Here is a 14,967-nt window from a genome sequence, read left to right as displayed (position 1 = left end):
TCACACCCGCATAAAAGGGCCATGCAAATTAAACATTTGTATTTTTTTTCTGTTATTGTCGGGTGTCGTCTCTCTTATCAAAATGTATCCTGTTTCATTACGTTTTGATTGCTTTTTCTGTGTGATTTGTCATTCGCTGATTGCTGTTTTTTAATTAGCAGCTGTATGAGTTATGCCCGTGTTGTATTAGTCTGACTGTGTGTGTATGTTTGTGACTATGTGTTTGTATGTATGTGAGTAAGGTGTGGGTGCTATTGCACTTCCTGGCCGCACAGTGACCCACAACCAACTGTGAATTGTTGACTGTGCAAAAAAAAAATGTTAATTTTTGTCATTTTGTTGATAATTTCGACATAAACAAAATACAAGTTTATAGAGCTATAAATATTCGGGGAAAACTGCGCAAGGTTAATGCTACTTAAAGCAGAAATTAGTGCAAGCTTTTTACAGAGTTTTTTGATTGAAGATTTTTTCCAACAAATTTTTTGTCAACAATACGTTTCTAGCGACTCTTCCTTTATATTACCATAGATAAATATTTTATTTTAGTAAAATTATATTTTATGAGTTTATAATAAACTGATTGCACTTAGTTAATTTAAAACCAAGTGTTCTATTTGAATTGAATCAAGCTTTACTTGATGTAAAAAGAGTTTAAGCGATTTCAATGTTTTTTTGTTCACAGCTCAGATCTTTCTAATCAACAAGTGCGTGTAAGAAAGAGTAGGAACAAGTGAAGCTCGAAAGTGTGATAGAGAGTGCAAGAGAACTAAACCGATAAATGGAGCTTGAGCTCTAGTGTTGTTGATACAGTCAAGTGACCTACAGATAGTCAGTCAAACAAAGGCATAAATAAATAAGTAGTATCATCAGTCGGAAGGGGGAGCAGAGTAGAGAACAAAGAGGGTGAGAGGGGGGCTGCAAACGTGTGCGTCGTACAAGAAACTGTTATTTTTTTTGCGCCAAAGCATATTTTGTACACATGTACGAGAATTGCTTTTGTTGCTCTGATGCGATGCTGCTGTTTAGCTTATCGAGAGAGTGTGACAGCAAACAACACAACAAACAATATTCAGTGCAATCAAATTGAACATGGAACATGTGTAACGGCACATTTTGGCAACGGCAGCAGAAGAAGAAACAGAAGATGGGGGAAACTAAGATAAAAACCGTTATAGTGTCGCGCCATTTTTAAAGTCTCACTGACAATTTCAATGCAATTTACGTTTGTTATAATTTTGTGAGTAGGTTAAAAATTGAATTGATTTAACTTCCAGTTAATATTTTTTTTCACATTTTCAACTCACCTTTCTGCTTCAGTTTTCAGCAAAAATCGAAGCCGCTGAATGTCAATTTTATGCAAATCAAATGCAAATTTCACACAATAAAAAAAACACTCACACACAGAACACACGCGAAATTAGCTCAGTGTTTGAATTAATTAATTCATTGATAGGCATTAATAAATGCCAATAACATGTATTGTTTAGCTCAATTCTAATTCGCAGCTTGTAAATTATTTTGATGCTAATTCGAAAACAAGCACGTTAATTTTTCACCGTTTTATTTTCTTGATGCTATTCGTGGGTTTCGACTGTCGATATTGTTAATATTATTTGTATTGTTAGAATAAATTTCGTTCACAGATCACAAGAACAAACAAAAAATATTTCAAAAAAAGAAAACAACTCAAAAATTGTAACAGAAAAAGGCCGTCGGTAAATTGCGTTTAGCGGCAACGCACATGCAACGGTGCACGCGATTGATAAACAACTGATGTTTTTGGCGCGCGAGCAGCGTAGTTATGCGACCAGCCCAGCAATTAACGCAAAATGCCAAAGCAAAAGCGACACTCTGGTCACACCGCACACTGCATGTTAGCTAACAGTGCGCTGTTAATGTTAGATGCCGATGATCAGCTCCTCACATAACAGCAATGTACAAACGATTGCAATGTATTTGTGATTTATTTATAAGTTTAATTTAATTATTGTATTTGAGGTGTGAGCAAAAAAAAATAATTAAATTTAAAACTTGTTCAAAATTTAAAAAACCAAAAAAGAGACAAAATAATACAACACTCTTTACCCCAGATGGGACTCGAACCCACAATCCCCGGCTTAGGAGGCCGATGCCTTATCCATTAGGCCACTGGGGCTTGTCTATGCCAGTGACAAAAGGCGTTGATAAACTGAGGCAAGTGCGTGAGTAACAACAAAAACATCAAAAAATTCTACCAACTGTGCAAATAATGTTGTTGTTCTCATGGAAAAAGGAGAGAGAGGGAAGAACTTCAGATGAAACAAAATATTCAGTTTGAATTCAATGTTTATTCAATTTTTTTCATAATACCATTAAAGGCTGTAACAATCGCGAGAACTTAATGCATAAATATGGAACATTTTTCAAAACGGATTTTGCAAATCGTTTTCTGTGTGTGTGTTTTTCCTTTTTTGCGCGCACTTGGCGAGAAGGAATGGGGAGAATAAGTTAAAAGTTGGCGAAAAGGAGATTCGTGAGGAATTTGTTTTTGTTTTGCGCGGAATGAATTCTATTCTAAGCAATTCTAGCTTATACAATTATAAATAAGAAAAAAAAATAAATGATGATGAAAAACGACGAAATTAATTTGTAATATCCACATCGATGTCCTGCCAAAAGGGATCATCGGAGAACGTATCGAAATCGCCATCCTCTTGGGCCACCGCCGGCGATGACAATTCTAGCACATCATTGGACATCTCCTCGCAGTCGAGCAGCCACTCATGATTCGGTGTCCCACATGGCGTTGCCATTGTTCCTGACGCCGTCGTCGTCGCCGTCGCCGTCGCCGAGGCTGACCCTGATGTTGCTGCTGTTGTCGCTGTCGCCGTCGATGCCGTCGATGCCGCCGACGTATTCATTCCGCTGCCAGAACTCTGACCACCGCTGCTCGTCACATTGTTGGCATTTTGATTGCTGGAACTGCTGCTGCTTGTACTCGCCGTAACACTGATGTTGCCACTCCCACTCCCACTTCCACTCCCGCTCCCGCTGGCGCAGCTTGCGGCGCTTGTCTCGCTTGGCTTGTTGGTCGCCGCATTGGCGGTGGCGGCGTTGGCGCTGCGTGCCACCTTCGTCAGTGCATCGAAGCCGTCCAAGGCGCGTCGGAAAGTGGGCTCCATTCTGGTAAAAGGAAAAGAAAGAGATTTATAAGAAGTGCACAACAAATCTTCATTATCCTTAAGCTATGCTCTAATTTGTCATTTAACTATAACTACTCAGTAATCATCATTACCCATTCATTAAAGGCAAGCCTAAAAAATTATAAGCATCATAAAAGATGTAATATGTTTTATGTTGAAACTTTAAAACTAATATCCTGCGTTTAAATAAATTCAATGCCTCTCTTAGTTTGGCCAGTATACTGATTTAAAGTTGTCGGTTGTTAGTGGTTGAAATAAGCTGCGATCGAAAGTAGCATTGAAATACGAAAAACTGCCTAACAATGTTCTTCAGCCTTCTCAGTCTTACTTTACCTTAAACTGGGAATTTATAATGCAAACAGACAGCCTTCTCACTCATACATCACTTAGAGTGGGAATTTATAAAACAAACACTCAGTGTTCAGTCACGAATTCAGCTATTAAACTTTCGATACTGCTGTCTGTAAAGTTGTAGCCTTCCAGCTCCTACCCTGCTTGCATTGTGCGCTTATAAACCTCACAATTATTTAGTAAGTCAGTTAAACAATAATCAGCAGTCGAGCAATAGCAATGAAACCCAAAAATATTATTGTGTTAAAAACGCAGCTTTCCAGCTCTTACAGTTTACACTAAAAATTGCAGCCTTCCAGCTCTTATCCAGTTTACAATGTGCGCATTTAATTTTAACAGTCACACAATTGATAAGTCGGAAAAGAAACAATTACAATGGCCCTCAAAGATATTGTTGTGTTAAATACGCAGCCTCCTGTTTTCATCCAGTTGGAAATTGCAGCCTTTCAGCTTTAACTCAGTTTACAATGTGCGCTTATAAATCTAACAATCAGTTAGTAAGTCCGTTGATCAGTCGGTAAATCAACAATAACAATGAAAGCCAAAAATATTGTTATATGTTAATTTTAGCCTTCCAGCTCTAACAGTTAACACTAAAAATTTCAGCCTTCTAGCTCTTACCCAGTTTTCATTGTGCGTTTATAAATGTAATAAACAGTAAGTCAGTTTATCAGTCAGTAGTTGTTATAAATTGCAGCCTTCCAGCTCTTACACCGCCTTACACAAAAACAAGGTTGCAAAATTGTAGCCTCCTAGCTCTTATAATCTGAAAATTTGAGTCTTCCAGCTCTTACTCAGTTTATACTGTGAGTATATAAACCTAACAATTGTTGTGTAAGTCAGTTGATCAGTCAGTAGTTGTTGTGTGAAAATTGCAGACTTCCAGCTCTTACACCGCCTTAGAACAGAACTATGAAAATATTATTTTTAAGACGCACCTGAGTGCCTTCATGTAAAAGTGCAGGGCACCATCGAGATCCTTTTCGCTGCTCAACAGCTCGGCGAGCATGGCAAATAGCTTTGGATGCGGATAATTGGTGACCTGCTTGCGGAGCAAACCAATCGCCTCCTGTGCGGCTCCCTCATGCTGAAAGATGCCCGCCATCAGTGCAATGCCCGGGGCATAGTGCTCATCGATTTGCAGGGCCTTCTCTACGAATTTCTTGGCGCTCTTCTTCACCTGCGGATTGCTGGAGTGAAAGAGTGTGTGACCAAACATGGTGTAGCTGCGTGGTGAGGTGCTAAAATAGCGCACTGCAAGCGCACACATGTTGTGTGACTCCTTCATGCGCTTCTGTCTGATGTAGCAGGCCAACAGCCCCTTGTAGATCTCAAAGCGATACGGCCCCAAACATTGGGCAGTGCGGAACGCCTGAATTGCCTCCTCGTTGCGTCCGAGGCCGCCAAAGAGTTTGCCACGCAACAGCAGTGCTTCCATGTTGCGCGGATCGATATCGAGAGCGCGATCCGTGTAGATCAGGGCACGCTCATACTTGGAATTGGCGTAGGCCAATTGGGCCAAGAGGAACCAATGCGGTGACTTGAATTCACCGGTGCTGCGTGTCCTGATTGGTGCAATCAATGTCTCCTGCTCCACATTCTTTTTGCCATTGTACTCATAGACAACGGCGAGCAGGCCTATCGCGTTCATGTTGTATGTATTATTCCGGGCGGCCGTTTCCAGATACAGTTCCGCCTGTATAAAGTTGCCATAGTAGTAGAGACACTTGCCAATGTTGGTCAACAGATGATGGTTTTGGCGCAGCAATGTCGTCTCATTGAGCTGTTGAAATGTCTTGGCCGCCTCGAGATGCTTGCAGCCATACATTTGGGCGTGTGCCTTGATCCAGCTGCTCAGCCATTCGATGTGCTTGGACATGTTGGAAGCTGCAAACAAATTAAGTGTGTCCATTAAGACAGGAGTAGAAAAGAAAAACCTCAACTCACCATTCACCACCATGGAATGCACCTCGCTGCCCTCGATGCCCAGTTCGATGAGCGCCTCGATGGCCGTCAAGGACATGGGACAATCACGCAACACATCCTTGTAGGCGGCGGCTTTTTGCGTTTTGGTCAAGTAGCGTGCATGATGCAGCTGCAGCTTGGCCATCAGCATATTTAACTTTGGTGTCCGACTTTTGGTCGCCTGCAGTACACTGATCGCCATTTGGTCGTCACCCATCTCGCGATAACATTTCGCTATGCGATAACGGAGCTCTGCATCCTGAAACTGTGTGTAGGAGCTTTCGATGGCCGATAGATGGTAGCTCTTGTAGCGCCACATTGTCTTGCGTTGCTTCAGCACGCCTTCCAGCTGACTGCAGGCGAGCCGATAGTTGCGCTCCTTGTAATTGGCACTGCTCAAATACAGCATCGTTTGGTACTCCATTTCCAGTGTGGCCACATTGCGATCGTTCTGCAGTACCGTTGCCAGCAGGCTTGCCTGTCCGTGAGCGTGTATGTGTGTGTTACAATTGCAATGCACATACGTTAGTGTGTGTGTGAAAACTTTTCTTCCTCCTTTGCTAAAGGCAGTGTATTTTGAATGCTTACTTACCACGGGTATTGTGCACTCGTAGAGCCCATTATCATACAGGTTTTGCACATTGGCAAATAGCACGTTCTCCATAATTGCTTTACTTGTCCACTGTGCTTATATATATAAATATATATATATGTTTGTGCGTTGCCGCCACAGACAACAAACAGCCGCCGCCGCTGCACAAAAAGGACTGTTGAGTCCACCACAATATCGATAACGTGATTGTTAATGGCCCAGCTATCGCGTTGCGTTTGGTATTTTATCGAGAAATCGACTGAGTGCAATTACGGTGTTTTTTCTTTTTTTTTTGTGTTTCAACTGTCACTCGAGACGTTGGTTATTTAGTTTTGTTAGGAGCTTTTTACATGAATGCGCATGCAAAAATAAATTCAAGAGCAAATAATAAACAAATACTAATATCGGAAAACCGATTTGTAGCAGTTGAATTTGAATTGTTGCATTTGCAATGTCTAAAATTGCCATGTGAACTAAATCAATGAACTGTACGCTATTTTGATAAAATTACAATTCGATAAATAGTATGAACTAAACATTTATCGAATGGCAAAAAAGATTATATTTTTCAATTTGAAACTCCTGCATTTCATATTGCGAACTAGTTCAGTGAACACTGCGTTATTTTGATTCAATTCCAAGTAGCCGGCTCATGTCTTGCAAGTCGATAAACAATTCGTTATCGAATTCAGAGTTATGGCAATTAGGTAGTGCTTTTGTATTTAATTTTAATTATTGTGCAAAACAAAACGTATAAGTAAATAAAGAAACTCATAATGATGCTGGCGACACGTCTAACGCTCTGCAACAGTCTACGCACTCTGCGAACACACACACAACTACAACGCAACTCGAACTGGACAACAACAGCAACAACAATTGGTAGCAGGCATATAAACAAACGGTTCTTCGCCTCGAGTATAATCAAGGAGACAACCGAATCACCTGCAGCAACTGGCCCCACTGAGTCTGTAGTCAAAGCGCCGCTTAAAGGACGCGTGAAGACGCTGCCACAGGTGGACGAACCGTTGGAGACGGCACTATCGCCAAGTCGCACACGAGCGTTGCGCAAGAAGCGTTTGGCCATCGATGAGTTGTCAGCACTGGGATTTCTCAAGACACGCGGATATACGACGGCCGATGAATACAATCTGGAGGAGTTGCATGCGGCACTGCGCCAACAGAATCTATACGAAACGAAACGTTTCTTCTCCACCGACAATTTGGGCGTCGAACAGAATGTTCTGTTCGTCACAGCGAAATATCCGACAGGCGAACAGCCACGTGAAATATTCTTTTTCCGTGAAGGATCTGTGGTGTTTTGGAATTGCACCGACATCGAAACGAATAATGTGCTCAATTTTCTACGCAGCTTCGAACGAGAATCGTATGTGAGTGCTTTGGTCCATGGAGAAAGTGAAATGATGCCATACACGTACATAGCATCGACAGCTGTCGATGTCGAAGGTGATCCGGTAGTGGATTCGTCCGGCGATTTGGATGTGGCATCGCGCGCCTTCTTTCAGAATGGCAAATTCTATGTGACGCCGGACAGCGATAATTTCCTCTACAAATACACATTCTCCAATGCGATCGCCCAGTCGATTAAGCTGGGTCTGTGGGAAGCCACATTGGATCGCTATATCGATTCTATGGAGTATCTTACCGAAGATCTGAAGCGTGGACGACGTTTGCGCATCTCACGTGCCGCCATGTTGCGCAAAACGGGTGAATTGTTTGCCTTGCGGCATTCCATTAACTTGTCATCGGATCTTTTGGATGCACCCGATTTCTATTGGGATCGCGAGGAGCTGGAGGGATTGTATTTGCAGGTGTGCTCATATTTTAGCATTTCGCGTCGCACCAAGGTGATGAACGAGAAGATCAATCATTGTGTGGAGCTGGCAGAGTTGGTGTCACATAATTTGAACGATGCCCATCACATACGCCTGGAGTGGATGATCATTATACTGATTATGGTCGAGGTGGGATTCGAGATATTACATTTTGTCGATGGTGCATTTCATCAGAACGAAGCGGTGACTGCTTATCCCATTTCCCAAGCTAGCGCTTAGCTAGTATGTTTTTGTATTTGCAGTGTATAAGTTTGTTATATGAATACATTTGTATATATATATTTATATATATATATATACATTTACAACATTAATTGTTCACTTTTTTGGTGTATTTGAATTGAGCGCTCAATATTAAAGTTATCGATTGTCGTTTGCATTGTTGTAGCGATGTGAGCCGGCGCAACAGCTGCTTCATCGATAACACCTAAGTTATCTAGGTAGTGGCCAGCTCCATCAATGATAAGAGTAACCGTCAGATGTTTGTCTGGTATAGTACTTAAAAATTGCAGTTGATCCACGCAGAATATTTGATTTTTTTTTTTTGAGTGGAAGCAAGACATTGAGTAGTGCATGTAATACCAACAAATAATTGCAACTGTTATCGAACTAGTGACCTGCACAATCGATAACAACAGTAGCAGCAGTAAAAATCAGCTGTTTTGGTGGGGAGACTTGTGCAACAACATTGAACGTGCGCTCGCGAGCAAAAACCAAAAAAAAACTTCAATAAAACTTTGCACCCACACAATGCATTTAACCATAGTGAATTTCTTTAAAAAGACGGTGCCGGGTCACATATTCCGTGGCAAGCGGCGTCTTGTCAAACCAGTGAGCAAACGTGCCATGGAGACACTGACCCGTGAATATGAACGACAGGAGCAGATCATGTTTCTGTTGCGGCATCCCTATCTTACACAGGTAAATCACCTTTAGTAATACTACCATTAATCAATCAGTAAAGAAGTATTTATTATTCATTCGTGTGTAGGAACAATCAGCGGGCCATGCCAAGGAGCTGCAGAAGCACGAGAAATTGGTCACCAAGTGGACGGAGGCACAAACGTTGAGCAAGATGAAGCCACATGTGACGATCGAGGAGCGTCTCAATCAGCTGAAGGTCAAGGAGGCGTGGGATTAGAACTTGTTCAACACAATTTAAATTTTTAGAATAAATCACAGTTACACATAACTATTACTTATGTAATTATGTGGAATCTTCTGTCTACTATTCTCTTTTGCTGCTCAAGAAGTTTGGAATTCGAGGGGATAATATTCTATTATCTCTAGAATTGTTATAATTGCTTCTTTAAGTCCTATACATATGTATTTCTTTAAACTCTTAAAATCTTTTTATATTGAAGAATTTCGTTGTTGGTCCAATTAGTATTTTAAATGTTGAGTTGAATTAATGAATATTATTTGATGATCAATTGGTTTGAAAACTTGTCTGTACTATAAGCGATTTCTATTTCATATACTTCCTAATGATCATTTAAAGAAATATTATTTTTTCAAATGTTGATTTAATGTAGACTATAAATATTTCCGGGTTTATTAAAAGATACATTGTATTTCGCATTTATAACAAAATTGTACAACTTTATTATTGCCAAGAGAGGATAATTCCTTTCCAATCAAATTCTAAACTGAGAGTCAACAGTGCCAACTCTCTCTTTCTTCCTTCTCTCTCTCTCTTGTTTTCACTCAGTTTCATGGTGTTAAGCTTTTGATTTAAGTGCGACCCTGCTACGAAACCAGTAACTCCTTATTGATGACGTCATTTTCAATTCGTTTTTATTAATTTGATAAATTTAATATATAATATATATATTTGTATTATATATGTATATTTGTTTGTTGTTGTATATTAATATGAATTATGTTATGTACATATGCAAGCAAATATATACACACACATATATATGCAGATCGGTCATATACATATATACATATCGTATATATATTATGCATGTAACATGTTTTTTTCTAGGCGCACTCAGAACAACTCCGGGCAGCTTCGTTTTCTTTTTGTATTTTCTTGTTTTCTATTTTGTTTTGTTTTTTTTTATATAATATATTCTCTAATTTTTATTTAATTTTAGTTATGCCTACGCTGCGATTTGCTTTATTTTCATTATTATTTACTTTTAGAAAGCATTTTGTTCTTGAATTGTTTTATGCTTTTCGCTAAACAAAATTGAAAAATTCAATTTTCCAAAAAGTAGCGTTTTGGGGATGAGGAGAAAAGGGAAAGGAATGAGTTGGGATCACAACAAATACTCAATAGCGTTATATATATATCTGTATATATAATATAATAATTTCTCGTGATTACAATTTGCCGAAATAGAGCTAAGCTTATAGGTGTGTGCGAGCGAGAGAGGGAGAGTATTTAAGCGCTGCTTCTTTTCTCTTTCTTTTTGTGGGGTGTTCTCGAAAACAGAAACGCATTCTGCAAAGTGATTTTCCTTTTCTTTTTTTTATGTGCGCGCATAACCTCAATAAAAACATTATCGTAACAATTTGTAAATTAACGCTGTTGTGTTTTAAAAAAATATATATGCATATTTTGCTGTTGTTGCTGTGTTGTTGTTGTTAAATATATGTAGTTGTTGTTGATCTTGCTGTTGTTTGATAAACGTGATTTTTAATCCGCACTCAACGGCGCCACATTCGTCGTCTTCTTGGCTGCTGCTGCTGCTACTGCTGCAGTGGGCGCTGGTGATGGCGCTGGCGGCGATGGCAACGCAACATCCGTCAGTTCCTCCTCCTCCTCCTCATCCTCAGCAAGCAGTTGTCGCTCCTCGCCAGCAGCCGCAACTGCATCATCGCTCGCCGCTCCAGTTACTCCTCCGCCTCCTCCTCCTGCAGTTGGTAATGGCGGCGGCGTGCTGGACAACATGGCCACAGGCGAGGCGCTCGTTGTGGCCGCTGCAGCACCATCGCCAATGCCACGTTCCCTTTCGCCATTATCGTCATCATCAACAGCTGACAACGACGACGTCGGTGGCGGCGTCGATGGTGAGTTGGGCAGCGGTGAATCGAGCTGCTGTTGGCTAAACTCCTGATTCGGACTCTCGCGTGTAAACAGACCCATCTTGGACTCACCGGCGCCGTCTGCTGTTCCTGTTGTTGTTGTTGTTGCCAGCTTGCTGTCGCCGGCAGCAGCGGCCGCTGCTGCAGCCTGAGCAGCTTGCTCGGCGATCAGCGAGTGGGCCACTGTGGGCGCCGCTGGACCGCTGACCAAGTGCGGCGGCGCATGCAACGGCACATGTTGGTGTTGCTGATGATGCGACTGCTGATGCAGATGCTGTTGTTGCTGTTGGTGCTGCTGGTGTTGCTGCTGCTGCTGTTGTTGCTGGGCAACATGATAGCGTGGGATGTCCGCTTTGCGCCACAATGTAATCTCCTGTTGCTTGAAGTAGCGACGATCTTCGGTGTCCATGAGCACCAGATTCAAGAAATACTTAACCGAAAACTTCTTGTTAATGTCCCGCATCGTGGGCGTAAGATTATAGCCAGCGAGGAATACACGTATCGGAATACTTTCACCCTTCACCGGTGCTCCGTCCATAATCTCGTATTTGGCAATTGTTTCGTTCTCGTTGAAGACATTCGGTCCGGTGCCGGTGGATTCGCGTTTTATGATCGCAATCTCCATGTGTTTGATCTTGATGCGTACGAGCAGAAAATAGATTTTCCCAATGATCGTGTCCTTCAAGTGATATTTGCTCTTGTTGTATTCGAATTCGATGTGCAGACAATCCTCGATGCCCACCTCCATTTTGATGGGATTATTCATTTCCGGATAGCTGCACAACGTGTGCACCGCAATGTCCACCTCTCGGGTGATGTCGCTAATTCGTCGCACAATTGTCGCGCGCAGAAAATAACGCAGACGCACATTGGAGCCGGCATAGACTTCGAATTGTTTCTCCACATTGGGGAAATCGAACGGATAGCTGTTGTTCTGTATGAGATCGCCGGGTCGGGCCAGTGCCTTGGATAGGCATTTGAATTCGTGATGATTGCCGCGATCGTAGAACAATTCAATTTGGCCAATGAACTCGATCTTGATACCCTGATGTTCCAGTTTGCTGCCCGGCTTCTTAAGCGTTACATTTACCTGCAAATCGATAAGCACACAAAAATACCGATAAACAAACAAATATTGCAATTGTATGTGTCGATGTGGATGTGAGTGCGGGTGGGGAGTTGTTGATAATTGTCGCTGGAGGGGTGGCACAACAACAACAACGAACGAAAGAAGGAAGCAACGGCAACGGAAACGATTGCCGATATACGCTTTTGTTATCGCATTCTTCGCAGCCTCCGCCCGCTGACGCTCTCATTGACGGTCATCGTAGTAGCACAGTGTGACCGCCCCCCTCTGGACTTGCACTTGCACGTACCTTGCCGGATACTGTTTCGCCGTCATAGAAGAGCAGCATCTTCTCCACTTTGCCATCCTCGCCCTTGACCTCAGCTGTTTTCCGGCTTTCCGCACCATCGAAAACTATCTCAATTTCGGCTGATTGGCCAAAACCCAAGAAATTCATTATTGCTAATGATTGTTTGTGATTCACAATATAGTTTTCTTTTGTTTTCTTTTTCCTTTTTTTCGTATGTGTTATGTTGAGTTACACTGGCCAGCAGCAGTCGAAATAATTTTGTAATGTGGAATGTTATTGCTCTTTCGGTTGTTGTTACGATCGGCGCAGCGTCCTGCCAGTTTGAGTACAATATGAATACGTTATAAAACTGTTTTTTTTTATATTTATATATTTTTTACTGCTTGCTTGCCTATATTAATGCTGCTAGTTACTTGTCGCTTGTATGGTTCTGCAACTTGTAATTTATTGGGCGTTTTTATATGTGTGTGTGTACGTGTTCGCGTGTCTGTGTGTGTGCTGGCTGCTGCTGTTGTGTGGAATAATAACTTTTTTCTCAAATATATCGACAACGATTCATCGCTTAGCGAAAACACCATATACACGTAAGTGCGATTTTGAAAATATACTGCTTTGCTGCAACGAAAAATACCACTTACCACATAGAAATATAGGGGCTGTCAACATTCATTGGTATTTCTTTTTTAGTCTTACCACAAAGTATACTACTATTACTAATATGGTCACACGGCGTGTCTACATGTCAATATATGTATATCGCCGATGACACATAAATGCCGGTTTGATGACAACGACAATGCCACTGAGCAATTGTGACGTCATAATATTTTGAATTTTTGGTGAAATTTGCAAAAATAATAAACTGCATACAATAAATAATGGTTTATAGTCAATATGGGACATTTGCATAAGTATTACCAAATTCTATTACAATATTAATATTTCTGTTGCCTTGCATTCCGTGCGCTTGTTGCAACGTCTCGTGCTGCTGTTGCGCGCCAATTCAAAATTCAATTTATAAAAATGCCAAAGCGCTCTGGAACTTGTAATATGAGCCTTTTAACTGCGGATAATGCGACAAACTAGAAACACATTCCCACAAGAAGCGTAAATAGTACAGGACATTCGAAATCAGTCTTCCAACTGCCTTTTGCTTCAGCTCTACCTCCAGCTTTGAATACTTTGCCAGTTGTTCAATAAGTCGACTTTCTCGCAATTGTATTTGCTTAATGTTACTGTTGACAAAGTGAATAGTTATTAATTATTCGATGTAGAACATCACATTTTTGGATTACGATTGCAGATGCGTGCTAACATCCGAAATGACTCTCGATTTGCTCTGCGCCGCAATCAATTCCTGTTCCATATCCATTGTTTGATTGGCCAACATCAGAGCACGACATCTATACAACTCCATGACCTCCAAAGACTACAAATAATTATAGGAGAAGATTTACATACAAAAGAATAAGAACAAATCACTTCTCTGTGGTGTTTACATAGTCAAAACTGTTATTTGTAGGGATTGCAGTGTTAACTAGCAGTTGTCTGTTAACGCTATGTATTTAACATAATCTCTATTAAAGCGACTTGCCTGCTGGATTCCGATCGTAAGGGACAAAATTCCAATTAGCTGTTCTCTGCTGGTTACATTGTCAAAACTGTTATTTGCAGAGCTGGCAATGTTAACAGCGCACTTGTCTGTTAAAGCTATGCAATTAACGTAAGCTGTGTTAACAGAGACTTCTGCCTGTTGTATGCACTGCCATCTACTTTTTCGGTAGTAGCGGGTGCGATCTTTGGTACTTACCACCGTTTCGAGCTTTAGATTGCGTTCCCGCAAATGTACATTCATGGCTTTGCAGGTTTTTAGACTGTGCATAGCACGGTGCGAATCAATTGTTTGTTGCAGCAGTTGCTTTTTAACAAGCTCAAGCTGCAATTGGCGATTTCGCAACGTTTCTTTGGCTTTCAAGAGCTCATCTCTGAGGCGACGTAGCTCTTTGTGCTTCCGCTGTAACTGAAAATATTTCATGCTCCAATTTCTAGAGATTTCACCCGCATTTGTTAGACTTTGGATGTGTTCATCACACATTTCCTTGCGTTGTTTTAGCACTTGCTCAAAACATTCAATTTTCTCAGCTGCCATTTCAAACTAATTGAGAAAATTCCCTATATAAAGGCATAATTTTCCGATGAAACGTACCCATTGTTGAAATTCCAGAGCTATTGTCTGCACTTGTTGGTAATCCTCGTTGAGGGCACGCCAAGCAGCAAGTCTATGGCATAGAACAAGTCTGAGTTGCATTTCTTGAGGCTCTTGTTCGGCTGACTTCAGTTGATTAGTCGTCATCTTGCTATGTGGATTGAGAATTGTTATTCAAATTTGGAATTTTGACATGTTTTGCATGCAGTCATCCGAAGTTTCATGATTCGACTCAATTTCCAGTCCAATTTCTATTTAACAAGCATATCTCACTTAACGGCCTCAAGTGGAAGCAAACAAAAGTGGCCGCTAAGTGAAAAATTATATATTTTTTGTTTGCTACAATTTTTATTTTGTGTGGGGTCCTTGAATAAACAAATATATGTAAACAGTATGA

At 41.1% G+C, this 14,967-nt stretch overlaps 6 protein-coding genes and 1 non-coding gene across 9 annotated transcripts in view; 2 read left to right on the top strand and 5 right to left on the bottom strand.

Moving 5' to 3' along the window:
• Positions 1-1,766, bottom strand: part of LOC132796050 (GAS2-like protein pickled eggs) — a 92,964-nt gene extending 91,198 nt beyond the window's left edge. The window contains exon 1 of the mRNA XM_060807079.1: positions 1,308-1,766. The gene's annotated coding sequence lies outside the window, so the exon portion shown is untranslated. The remainder of the gene's footprint in view (positions 1-1,307) is intronic.
• Positions 1,767-2,085: 319 nt separating this feature from the next.
• Positions 2,086-2,158, bottom strand: Trnar-ccu (transfer RNA arginine (anticodon CCU)). Its single transcript has one exon. It is a non-coding gene; the product is annotated as a tRNA-Arg (tRNA).
• A 165-nt stretch (positions 2,159-2,323) lies between these two features.
• LOC132795707 (anaphase-promoting complex subunit 7) lies at positions 2,324-6,284 on the bottom strand. The gene is made up of 4 exons (XM_060806572.1): positions 6,094-6,284; positions 5,484-5,979; positions 4,475-5,423; positions 2,324-3,165 (listed from the first exon to the last, which is right to left on the bottom strand). The coding sequence occupies exons 1-4, from the start codon at positions 6,163-6,165 to the stop codon at positions 2,625-2,627; spliced, it is 2,058 nt and encodes a 685-aa protein (XP_060662555.1). The 5' UTR covers positions 6,166-6,284; the 3' UTR covers positions 2,324-2,624.
• Positions 6,285-6,724: 440 nt separating this feature from the next.
• On the top strand, positions 6,725-8,215 carry LOC132795709 (required for meiotic nuclear division protein 1 homolog). The gene has a single exon (XM_060806573.1). It carries the CDS (start codon positions 6,870-6,872, stop codon positions 8,166-8,168), a length of 1,299 nt encoding a protein of 432 aa, XP_060662556.1. The 5' UTR covers positions 6,725-6,869; the 3' UTR covers positions 8,169-8,215.
• Positions 8,216-8,601: 386 nt separating this feature from the next.
• Positions 8,602-9,141, top strand: LOC132795682 (large ribosomal subunit protein mL63). The gene is made up of 2 exons (XM_060806542.1): positions 8,602-8,870; positions 8,941-9,141. The coding sequence occupies exons 1-2, from the start codon at positions 8,700-8,702 to the stop codon at positions 9,088-9,090; spliced, it is 321 nt and encodes a 106-aa protein (XP_060662525.1). The 5' UTR covers positions 8,602-8,699; the 3' UTR covers positions 9,091-9,141.
• A 788-nt stretch (positions 9,142-9,929) lies between these two features.
• LOC132795680 (vacuolar protein sorting-associated protein 26) lies at positions 9,930-12,807 on the bottom strand. The gene is made up of 2 exons (XM_060806538.1): positions 12,365-12,807; positions 9,930-12,078 (listed from the first exon to the last, which is right to left on the bottom strand). The coding sequence occupies exons 1-2, from the start codon at positions 12,509-12,511 to the stop codon at positions 10,600-10,602; spliced, it is 1,626 nt and encodes a 541-aa protein (XP_060662521.1). The 5' UTR covers positions 12,512-12,807; the 3' UTR covers positions 9,930-10,599.
• A 420-nt stretch (positions 12,808-13,227) lies between these two features.
• On the bottom strand, positions 13,228-14,788 carry LOC132795681 (uncharacterized). Of its 3 annotated transcripts, none has more exons than XM_060806539.1 (4): positions 14,571-14,788; positions 14,175-14,519; positions 13,660-13,793; positions 13,228-13,599 (listed from the first exon to the last, which is right to left on the bottom strand). In XM_060806539.1, the coding sequence occupies exons 1-4, from the start codon at positions 14,715-14,717 to the stop codon at positions 13,380-13,382; spliced, it is 846 nt and encodes a 281-aa protein (XP_060662522.1). In that variant the 5' UTR covers positions 14,718-14,788; the 3' UTR covers positions 13,228-13,379. The 3 variants fall into 3 exon arrangements, with proteins under 3 accessions (XP_060662522.1, XP_060662523.1, XP_060662524.1); XM_060806540.1 differs by having other exon boundaries at positions 14,175-14,506; XM_060806541.1 differs by lacking the exons at positions 13,228-13,599; positions 13,660-13,793 and adding an exon at positions 13,965-14,074.
• Between the last annotated feature and the right edge of the window lie 179 nt (positions 14,789-14,967).

The sequence above is a fragment of the Drosophila nasuta genome, chromosome X, assembly GCF_023558535.2.
Source record: "Drosophila nasuta strain 15112-1781.00 chromosome X, ASM2355853v1, whole genome shotgun sequence".
Lineage (NCBI taxonomy): Eukaryota > Metazoa > Arthropoda > Insecta > Diptera > Drosophilidae > Drosophila > Drosophila nasuta.
Note: the sequence above shows the minus strand (reverse complement) of the source record. Positions and strands in the feature narration are given on the sequence as shown.

What these genes read in the sequence shown, in the direction of transcription:
- LOC132795681 (XM_060806539.1), bottom strand. Translation starts at nt 14,717, where the DNA reads ATGACGACTAATCAACTGAAGTCAGCCGAACAAGAGCCTCAAGAAATG. An exon ending in ATCTAAAGCTCGAAACGGTG is followed by an intron (nt 13,794 to 14,174) that starts GTAAGTACCAAA and finishes AATTATTTGTAG; the next exon opens with TCTTTGGAGGTCATGGAGTT. An exon ending in GTTAGCACGCATCTGCAATC is followed by an intron (nt 13,600 to 13,659) that starts GTAATCCAAAAA and finishes CTTTGTCAACAG; the next exon opens with TAACATTAAGCAAATACAAT.
- LOC132795682 (XM_060806542.1), top strand. Translation starts at nt 8,700, where the DNA reads ATGCATTTAACCATAGTGAATTTCTTTAAAAAGACGGTGCCGGGTCAC. An exon ending in GGCATCCCTATCTTACACAG is followed by an intron (nt 8,871 to 8,940) that starts GTAAATCACCTT and finishes ATTCGTGTGTAG; the next exon opens with GAACAATCAGCGGGCCATGC.
- LOC132795709 (XM_060806573.1), top strand. Translation starts at nt 6,870, where the DNA reads ATGATGCTGGCGACACGTCTAACGCTCTGCAACAGTCTACGCACTCTG.
- LOC132795680 (XM_060806538.1), bottom strand. Translation starts at nt 12,511, where the DNA reads ATGAATTTCTTGGGTTTTGGCCAATCAGCCGAAATTGAGATAGTTTTC. An exon ending in GCGAAACAGTATCCGGCAAG is followed by an intron (nt 12,079 to 12,364) that starts GTACGTGCAAGT and finishes ATCGATTTGCAG; the next exon opens with GTAAATGTAACGCTTAAGAA.
- LOC132795707 (XM_060806572.1), bottom strand. Translation starts at nt 6,165, where the DNA reads ATGGAGAACGTGCTATTTGCCAATGTGCAAAACCTGTATGATAATGGG. An exon ending in GCATTCCATGGTGGTGAATG is followed by an intron (nt 5,424 to 5,483) that starts GTGAGTTGAGGT and finishes ATTTGTTTGCAG; the next exon opens with CTTCCAACATGTCCAAGCAC. An exon ending in TTTTACATGAAGGCACTCAG is followed by an intron (nt 3,166 to 4,474) that starts GTGCGTCTTAAA and finishes TCCTTTTACCAG; the next exon opens with AATGGAGCCCACTTTCCGAC.